Source organism: Colossoma macropomum, unplaced genomic scaffold, assembly GCF_904425465.1.
Source record: "Colossoma macropomum unplaced genomic scaffold, Colossoma_macropomum, whole genome shotgun sequence".
NCBI classification, from domain to species: Eukaryota; Metazoa; Chordata; class Actinopteri; order Characiformes; family Serrasalmidae; genus Colossoma; species Colossoma macropomum.
This window is the reverse complement of record NW_023494798.1, coordinates 22,071,277-22,081,634: the sequence shown is the minus strand read 5'-3', so window position 1 is coordinate 22,081,634 and position 10,358 is coordinate 22,071,277. Positions and strand designations below refer to the sequence as shown.

At 38.2% G+C, this 10,358-nt stretch overlaps 1 protein-coding gene across 1 annotated transcript in view; it reads right to left on the bottom strand.

Moving 5' to 3' along the window:
* Positions 1–1,787: 1,787 nt before the first annotated feature.
* Positions 1,788–10,358, bottom strand: part of LOC118818234 (kielin cysteine rich BMP regulator) — a 49,694-nt gene continuing 41,123 nt past the window's right edge. The window contains exons 39-51 of the mRNA XM_036585442.1: positions 9,439–9,521; positions 8,638–8,758; positions 8,216–8,298; positions 7,965–8,064; positions 7,768–7,856; positions 7,420–7,522; positions 7,141–7,283; positions 6,836–7,008; positions 5,799–5,910; positions 5,454–5,555; positions 5,170–5,334; positions 4,362–4,662; positions 1,788–2,930 (exon numbers count right to left, since the gene is read on the bottom strand). Coding sequence (XP_036441335.1) covers positions 2,713–2,930; positions 4,362–4,662; positions 5,170–5,334; positions 5,454–5,555; positions 5,799–5,910; positions 6,836–7,008; positions 7,141–7,283; positions 7,420–7,522; positions 7,768–7,856; positions 7,965–8,064; positions 8,216–8,298; positions 8,638–8,758; positions 9,439–9,521 — 1,793 coding nt within the window. The 3' untranslated portion in view covers positions 1,788–2,712. The remainder of the gene's footprint in view (positions 2,931–4,361; positions 4,663–5,169; positions 5,335–5,453; positions 5,556–5,798; positions 5,911–6,835; positions 7,009–7,140; positions 7,284–7,419; positions 7,523–7,767; positions 7,857–7,964; positions 8,065–8,215; positions 8,299–8,637; positions 8,759–9,438; positions 9,522–10,358) is intronic.

Here is a 10,358-nt window from a genome sequence, read left to right as displayed (position 1 = left end):
AACGGACTAATAGAAATGCTCCAAAATTACTTGTAATAAAAAAATCTTCACAATGGCTTACATTGAAAAATTAAGAAAAAAAGTTTTTTCCCTCTCCTGTAAAGCTACCATTTGGACAATGACAGCATTTAAAATAATTTTAACATAGAATAGACAAACTTTTAATGCATTTTTACAATTTAAACTGAAAAACATACTTCATCATCTGTGAAGTTACTGCTGTGCCGTGCTGTCTGTCATGCATGACTAAAAATCACTAAAATATTCAGAGAACTTTTGTAGTTTTTTTTGTTGATTAATTTATGAACAGGACAAAGAATGAACAGACACCAACTTTCTGTTTTTTATTCTAACTTTAAGCTCATTTTAATGTCTTCAAAGTTGTGGGAAACCATTTGCCACCACAATAGTACAAAGACCCAAATCATAAGGAGTTAAAAATACAGATCAACAAGTCGGTACCCTTTTCGTCTTTTACAGCTCACGACTCAACCCTTTTCCTCGCTCACCTGTGTGATGGCTCTCTGAGTGTCGTCCAGGTTGGCGGGGATGAGGAACACTTTCTGATAGAGCACACATACCTTCTCTACATTCATCTCATCATCCTCACGAACACCCAGAGACTCACACACCAGATGCACACAGTCCTCCATCTGTAAGCACGGCAATCAAGAACATGTGAATATGAGTAACAGCTGTCTACATTTAATGCAACCTTTTTTAAACTGCTCTTTGAACACTAATGTAGAAAAGGTCTCACCTGTTCAGCAAAAGGACTCATCTTGATGAATGATGGATGACCACAACAATGCAGCGTCTGTTACTAGGGCAACTATGAGGGTCAGGTTGCAGATGTTAGTGTAGCACTTTCTCTTTTCCCAGAACACACCTGGGCTGAGTGCTGTACTCTACCTGCGTCACCTTAAAGCTCCTTCCATATTGAACTCTAGGTGCGTTATTCACTTATTAATCTTAAGACTCAAGACTGCTCTGAAACTAAAATGTAAGTTATGAAGTCTGGGGGAGAGGAATTGAACTGCAGGCCACATACAGGCCTTTAGGGTTTAAAGTTCTGTATGTTGGGGAATTTATACTGTGGACAGCACCAGGCCACAATCTGTATGCCTTCAATTAATGTTTTGGATAAGATAGTGAAAATATAAAGTTTTATTTTTGTTAGAATTATGACTGATGGGAAACTACAGTCAAAAACTGCATCAATTAATCAATTACACCCACTTACATGAGAAATACAATAACAATAATAATTGAATTGATAAAAAGTAAAGCAATGAGGTAGGATTCATCATCATCTTCATCATCATCACTTTTATTTATAAAGCACCTTTCCCATGCTCAAGGATGCTTTACAATCAAAGAACATGAGTCCATTTAACAATAAACAGCAAAAGGACAACACAAATATTACATTCAAGTATAAACAGACCTGTGATAACATAGAGAAAACAAGTAAGTCTTTAACAAAGATTTAAATGAAGATCGAGGGGTGGCATCCCGACTCGACTTGGGGAGAGTATTCTATAATTTGGGAGCTTCTACGCTAAATGATTGACCATCCATAGAAGTCAATGTTCCAAAAAAACCTTGGAACATGAAGGCCTAAATTTTGTGATCTTAAGGTGGAGGATGGGACATGTAGACAACAGATACTGAGAAGCCAGACCATGCAGAGCTGCATATGTAATAAGGAGAACCTTGTACTGAACAAGGAATGTAATCAATGAAGACTCTGAAGGACAGGGATGATATGATCATTCTTCTTTGAAAAGGTGACGATCCTAGCAGCTGCATTTTGAACACATTGTAACCTAGTGAAGCCTTTGACAGGGAGGCCAGATAGAAGAGCATTGCAGTAGTCTGACTGTGATGACACTAGTGCATGCACAAGTGTTTCTACAGTGGCTTGGCTGAGGAATGGTCAGAGACAAGCAATATTCAGAAGAGGGAAAAATGCTGTTTTAACAGAGAGTGTGGTTTCAAAGAGAACTCCAAGATTGCAGATGTGGGGAGAAGGTGTTACCAGTATCCCATCAATATTGATAACAAGGACAGATGAACATCAAGATAAAGTCAAATATTATTAATATTATCAACAGCAAATGTGAGCCACTGTTAACTCACCAATCATAGTTGAAGACATTCACGTTTATTTTTTATAAAGCACAATTTTAGGAATAATAAAAACAATATGCTTAAAAATAAAGAAAACAGTGACTCAAAGATGAGATATAAGAAGATTTAATATAAATGTTATGCACAGTGAAACCAGAACAGAGGACAGTGATATAAATACAGTGGCTGTTTAAAAAAATTACCAGTGCATTAGTAAAAAATGCCCATTCAATAACAGTGTCCCTTATAAAACTTATGGAAATGAAAAAGCATTGGTTGTTTCTGTTCTTTGATAAATATAAAAAAGCTAATTTCTATTATTTTTTTTGCACAATTAAATACAGTTTACCACAGTGATCAGTCATGTGATTTATACTGTAATCTTTAATAGCACCATGATCAGACTCAATGCAGTGCATGTGGAAGACAAAGAAAGAGGCTCCTGTTTTATAATGTTAAATACAGAAAAGTGGGACCAGTCCAATGTCCTGGACCAGTCTTGTGTGTTGTCCTTGTGCAGTCCTAAATGCAGTGTGTTTCAGGTAAGCTTGTAATGCAGCTTGTATGGATTTGAGGTGCTCATGGATTGCTATAGATGATTTTGGGGCATTTCTCTGGGGCGATGCAGTGAGCATCGTGCTCCACCAGTCCAGCTGGGCACTGGCAGCCTGGCACGCACGGCTTAAAGCAGTGAGCTTCAATCACACCCAGTGGCACATCTTTATTGAAGCAGGTTTTAGGACATGGTGGTCCACATTCATCAAACACAAACCCACGGTCCAGAGGACAGCCCACCGCTGCAGAAGAGCAAACATAGGAGAGAAAAGAAGAAAGGCAACAGGAAGAATAAAACGTAAACCGCCACAGATGAGCCTGCTTTATGGATCAGATCAAACCTTTCAGGTGTGTAGCTTCCATCTGCCACCACTAGAATGGAAACTAACTTGAATATTTTTTATTAATATAGTAAAATATCTTTTTGCCTCGTAACTTTGCTATTAGATTAACTAGAAAGCATAACAGTTCATGAGCATTGAAAAGGTGATAAGTTCAGAAACCAATCCCCTTCTAGTGGGGTCCGGCAGCATCACTGCTTGAAGAAAATTTTAGTGTCATGAAATTCTTGTGCGTACTGAGACTGAAATACTCTAATTGCTGTGGAACATCTTGAGTTAAACAACTACAAGTCATGTTCAAATATTATACTATTTTCTAGGTATTTTGATTTATTAAAAATATACTGCTTACCAAATTAAGGTCAAAAGGTGTGTACAAAATTTGTCATCTTCTTTTACAGAGTTAGAAATAAAGGTTCTGTGCAGGTACATTTTTCAATCATCAAGGTACAAAGAATGTAAATGTTCCCTCAAAGGTACAACAGTGGTTTTTAGGTCCAGTTGTGAACTTTAAACAAGTTTTTCCCAGGAGAAAAGTACATATTTGTATCTTTTCATAATCTAATGTTTTAAAACAGACCAGTAAAATAAAAAGCCTGTAAATGAGACAGGGTGTGCGAAGTCAATACAACTAAGAAAATATCATTTCAATGGATTATGGTACAATTATGTTCCCTGACTAAAGATACTGAGATGTATCTTTGAGGGAACCACCCCCGTGACAAGAGGGGTACTGCCTGAGTGACAATTTCATATGTTTATTTCTGAAAGTGTAAGACCCCACATCTATTATAAGTACAGGCCATTCTAAGTACTCTGCCCATCATTTATGTTCTATCTGTTAAAAGGCCTATACATGGGCTCCATTAGGGGCATCATGCTTGGACCCCGAGGATTGCCACTTGCAATATAATGAAAACAGATTTTATGTTTCAGTTGTGGTACCTTAGTCTTGGTTGGCACATAAAAATGAAATACTACGTCTGTGGGTTGACAAAGAATAACCGTAAGCTGCTACACTTCTGTATTTGTGTGTGTGTGTGTGTGGGGGGTGGGTAATAAAAGATCTCCATAAACAATATATGCTTTTTAACAACAGTTTAGAAATTAAAATACTCAAATCATTATTAAAGCAGAACCTGCTCCTCATAGCAAGAAAGACACTGTTATGCAAAATATACACAAAGCTATTAATAATTAGCTGTTCGGTGCAAAGTGACCCCAAACCTTTAACAGGCAGTGCATAAACTCTAATTTGTGCAGAGAAGAAGTATATAAAAAACACTGAATCTGAAAATGCAACAAAGATGTGTGTGTGTGTGTTGAACTCACCACAGAGTGAAGGTGATCTCCAGTGCAGGACGACTCCAGCCTCGCGGCACTCAGAAGCGTATGCCTCCAGAGCGTCACAAAGACACTCGTCTGTGTTGGAGCCGCAGGCACACAGGTCATACACACACGAGGCAAAGAACATCTCAGGTGGCACCACCTTATGGCAGCGCTGGAAGGCTGCAGACTTCAGCACCGCACAACGACTATTAGCTGACTTACGGGCAGAATAGCCAGCCTCCTTACATGGGTCAATGTTCCGCCCGTCAGAACACTGACCGCTGGAGTGGTTTCCACTGCCCACCTGTGAAGGATTGTTGTTTTTGCTTATATAAATATCAAGCATATGTGGTTGCTATGTTCTAAATATTCAGTCCTATTTTAATGATCAAAGACTTAATAGTCTACTTTTTTCTTATATTTTAGTTTTTTAATTTCTCATATTTATAATGTGCGAGTAATTTATTTTTACATGACCATATTTCAACCTCTCTTGATCCCTTAGAAATAAACGGGCTGCTTTACTGAGTGTCACCTTGTGTAAGTTTTAATGAGAAGCTAAACTGTTGTAGGCAGAATGGGTGATAATATGAAAATCTACAGGCTGTTTGTGCAGTGTCCATACAATTGCTATGTGGAATGTGGATGTACAAAGTACATCAAACTCTTTTATTCAAAATCAGCAAGAAAAATTAGTTTTTCTATGATATGCGGTCCTTAAAACTAATACGCATTTCTAATTCACTAATGTAATTCATGACTAATTTTTCCTATTATTTCCTTCCATAGAGTTTGTTCTCTATTTATTTACCTTCCAGCTGTTTCCAAAGTCTGCCTCCGAGGAGCTGATTTGTCCATTGCGTAGCCTCATGTCATCCTGAGGGTAGTTGTCAAAGTTGCCACACAGGCCACACATGTTTTTCTTGTAGGTTCCTGGAACACTCACTTCTAGATGAGAGCGTCCGTTCCACAACACCTGGAAACAGTTTCAGAGCAGTGATTAGTGACGTTTTTCACTTTTACAACCTGAAAGTGCCACAGAGAGAAATGCAACAAAACAGAATGAGACTTCAAGCAGACATAATAAGAGTGTACCTTCATGCCAATGTTAGTGTTCAGGAGAATGGTGTTGGTTTTCCGCTCTAAGTACACATACGGTTCTTTCAGAAACGGCAGAGAGACGGTCTGATAATCAACCTGCAGTGAAGAAGTACATAAAAAGGAAAACATCTGAAAACTAAGCTCTATTCCTTCCAAAATGATCAACTGGAAAGACCTTAACATAATCGAAAAATAATAATATATTTTAACTAATTATATGTTACTGAGCAGTATGACTAACACATAATTAGCGAATAAATCAGTAAATGACACATATTTATGTTTACACTGAGAATGTATGTTTTATAAAGAGTAATTTTACTGGAGAATATTGACCACCTTCACAACCCAGTCCTGCAGCAGCTGCACCACAACATCACCAATAAACACAGTGACCTCTTTAGTCCAGGACACACCCTTACGCCCGCGGTCATCATTAGTCACATGAATGCTGCACATAAAAACACACAAATTGAGTTAACTAGCTAACACAAATAGCAGCCTATTGACCCCAAACAGCTCCATGCAAAGTAGTTAAAAGGCTGCGAGGATGTTCAGATTCAGCTTCAATTTTGCATTCTGAATTATTTTTCATCACACTAAGCCAACATGTAGAGTTCTACAAGTACCATTCTACAAGTTGTGCCATACCTGAAGGTAAGAAATAAGAACGAGGCTTTTATGTTAGATGCGGGGGTTGTAAACAAAGTCCTAATAAATATGCAGTATGGTGGAGTGGTATGCGTCACAAAAAAAGGAAAATACAAAAGACTAATTTTAAGGCCATTTCCTGGCAAAGTTTGTATGGTAACTGAAATATATGAAATTTTTGAAGAGATATTTATTTTGTAATGGATGTTAAAAACAACTGTACTGGGTCTTGTTTTTATTATTTTAGATTTTATTGTACATTTTGGACTGTTTCTGTTGGTCAGTTCATTTTGGAATGTTGGTACAGTGTAAAAGACAGCCGGTACTTTCAAAATATGTAAAAAAAAAACCAAAAAAAACTACATAGAAATAAAAGGTTTTATTCCGACAGCAATGAATATTAGTAATTACGTGTGACAGTAAGGTCTATTGAAGGCATGTAAATCTCTTCACAACAACTCTTTACAAAACGATTCAACATATCATGAGATATGATTTTCACATTTGAAAATAGCTCAAAAAATCTGTTTTGGCCTAAAAAAATGAGCATATACTTTAATCAATATTGACTGACTGATTCTAACATTCTAAAAGTGACGCAGATGAAACCTTCATCTTCATTCATATTTGTATTGATGCATTTTTACATACCTAGACTATTCTAAATCAATCTGTTCCTCATGCACTCCTGCAAATAATGTGACTGCATTACAATAGACACACACCTGAAGTCTCCGCTCTCACAGTCCTGAGCCAGGACGTAAGTACACGCCCCCTGGAAGTTCACCATCTTTCCATCAAATGTGCGGTAGTGAGGGTCTCCAAACACAATACAGGTAGCAGGACGGGGGATACAGTGAGGACAGCACATGCCTGGAATCAGGGAAGGAGTTTCATCCTGCACACACACACACAAACACACACACACACACACACACACACACACACACACAACGTACACAATGTACACAATGTACACAAAAATACACAAACACACACAGAGCAGTGAGTGTGTATCTCTGTAACTCACAGAGGCGCAGGACACTGCAGGACATCTCTTAGTCTGACAGTGCACGTCTCCAGACACACACATGCAGGACGTGCACTCATCCACCACCCAGTGCTCATTAGAGTCATACGTCTGACCTTCATACACGCACTGCACATTTGAGTCTGAAACACATACACGCAAACACACACACACAAATACAAAACTTTACACACGTTTCCTTCATGATACAAAGCAAACAAAAACAGGCACAAATAACCAAAAACACATACACACATGCACACAGTGTAGCAGCAGTACCTTGGCACTCATCACAGCACTTTCCTTTTTCTTTCACTTTAACCAGTCCATCCTGGCAAACGACTGAAGCACACTCCTCTATATTACACTCTATGTGACCCAGCTAAAACAAACGTATACAGATACCACTTTTACATTGTAGTTTCAACAGTAATGGAAAAGAAGACATTGGCACTGGTGTGCTGCAGTCATAGATGTACATTTTATCATCATCAAGAGTTAAACTGAAAATACTTTGTTCAAGCCAATAAATTTAATAATAATCTCAACACAGTGCAAAACGCAGTGGTGATATTCATACCGTTTTAAGCACGTGTATGATGGAGAGTATGTGCGTGTGTCACTCACATTGCAGGAGCAGGTGATACAATCGTCTTCACTGTCTGTCCAGCTCTCACCATTGGACACTTGTCCCCTCTCCCCCTGCAGCACACACACTGAAAGACACACATGCATAGGTACTGACTATATATATATATAAACATTCACAAAACCAAATAAGAGTAAAACACACACACACACACACACACACACACAAACTCTACCATCGCAGATGGGGCAGCAGGAGTCAGGGGGTGTATACTGTTTATCTGGGGGGCAGCTGAGATGGTGGCAGGCTTGATGAATACACGTCCATGTTAGATCCTACACACACACACACACACACACACACACATACACACACACATACATACACACACACACACACACACACACACACATAGAAAGGTCATCACTTCAGTAATTCTCAACACAGTTTCATGGATAAGTAAGTGTCTGTATGTATACAGTCTACCTTGCACTGGCAGGTGAAGCAGGGGTCATCTGTGGCCAAGACTTCATTTCCAATCAGTGTCTCTGTGCAATTACTGAGAGGCTCTGATAAAACAACAAAGACACACCCCTGAACATTTCTAAATTAAAGCATTCATTCCATCACAAAGGTAAAACCTGTGTCACTGGAAAACTGATGGCTGCGTGCTTAGAAGAACTCTTAAAAGAAGGATTTCTTTGCTTGTTTTAATGAGTTACAAATGAGAAATAATTCAACAAAATGTATGAAGATGTTCTAAGGTATATATGCCATGGAGAACCTATAAAGATTTAGGTTAAATAATTATGGGCTAATAATTACGAACTCTACAAATTTAATTGTTACGATAAACTGCACACAGTAATCTCTCTCTCTCTGTCCATTCTGATCAGACTGATACTGACGAGCACAAACTGGGCAGCAGGAGTCCGGCCCTCTGAACAGGATGTTGTGTTTGGGGCAGTCCACCAGGCTGGGGCACTGCTTTCGGTAGCAGCGCAAGTGCTGCTGTCCATCAGGCATCACCTGCAAAACACACACACACACACACACACACACACACAAAACAGCCGTTAACATTACTGAAAAACTATTAAGTTATACAGACATTTATGCACATTAACACACAGACAGGGCACTTACATAGTACAGCTAGGGTTAGTATTGTTAACTAAAAGCATTACTAAAACTAAAACTTGCAGAGAAAAAATGCGCTTGTTAACTGTAATAACAATAAAAAACATGAAAACTAAAGAAAAACTATAGAAAGAGTTCTACTCCATTTGGCCCCCCTTTGAGGAAAGCTGGAGCCGAGCTTAGTCTACTGCTGTGTTCACTTTATTCTTCGCTTATCAAATACCTACTATCACAGCGTACATCGTAACACTAAACTAAATAAAATCTAAACTAAACTAAAATAAAACTGGTAGCTTTAAAGAAGAAGTTTGCATAGAACAGAATGGCACAAATGAATTATGGACCAAATTAATTTTTCCTTTAATTTGTACTATTTCTATTCCTCCATTCATCAATTTTACCCCAGTGAAAATGGCAGCTGGCATTTTTACATTCTGTAAAAAATTTGTAACAATGGAGAGATACAAGGTTTTGTTTGTTCCAGCTGCAACAACATGTTAAATGCAATCATAAATCTTAAATGCATAAATGCACCAAACTGAAGACATGGGCATATGTGTCAGGTGTACCTCACAGGTGCAGATCTGACATGGGTCATTAGATGGATGAAAGTTTTCTCCTGGTCCATAGACACGGCCTTCATAGATGCAGTCTAGATAAAACATGTGAAAATGAAAAACACCCGAGATCAAAATGACCTGACTGTAAACTGTACAGTGGCTAATCAGCCTCAGAGCACATGCCACGTGGTAATGTAATTCACAACCAAGTGCAGCGTTATGTCTTCTGGTATTTGTGCTAACACAGAACATTCGGTAACACTTTACTTGAAGGCCACTTCAACAGAGACTTCATAAACCAGGCAATAACATTAGATAACATATTTTTAAAACACTGCTTAAATATAAACAGTGTATGCCAGTTATCACAAGAAGAGCTAAGATGTTGTGAGTAGTAAATGACATTGCATTGGCATTAGCTGTTTATAAATATTCAAGTATTGCTTTATAAATACATTATTCAATGTGTATGCATGTGTTATGAAGTACTTATGTAGGTAGCCTTTAAATGAAATGTTGCCAAACATTCTGCCTGAGACCAACCTCACCTGATAAGACCCAAGGCAGCAATCTGAACCTGAGTGTAGCCTGACATAATTCTGTACAAACCTGACCTGAACCTGCTGTTTTACTCACGTCTATTATAATACACATGCATTGGCTTCATGGACATTCGTGCCAATAACACAGATGGAGAGCCAGATTAAAAATTATTTAATGCAAAAAAGTAAGGAGGAAGAATAAAGTATGGAGAAAGACTAAAGAAGAAGTGAATGCAGGCCAAAATCTGCAAAAATTGTGAGGAAACTAAGTGTGATATCTGAATCCAACCAAAATCCAAGTCTGACAAATAAACGGGAAATGATATGTCATCTACAGCCAAAATAAAAAAAAAGGGTACCACTGGGTTCAGAGACATGTTTTAAGCT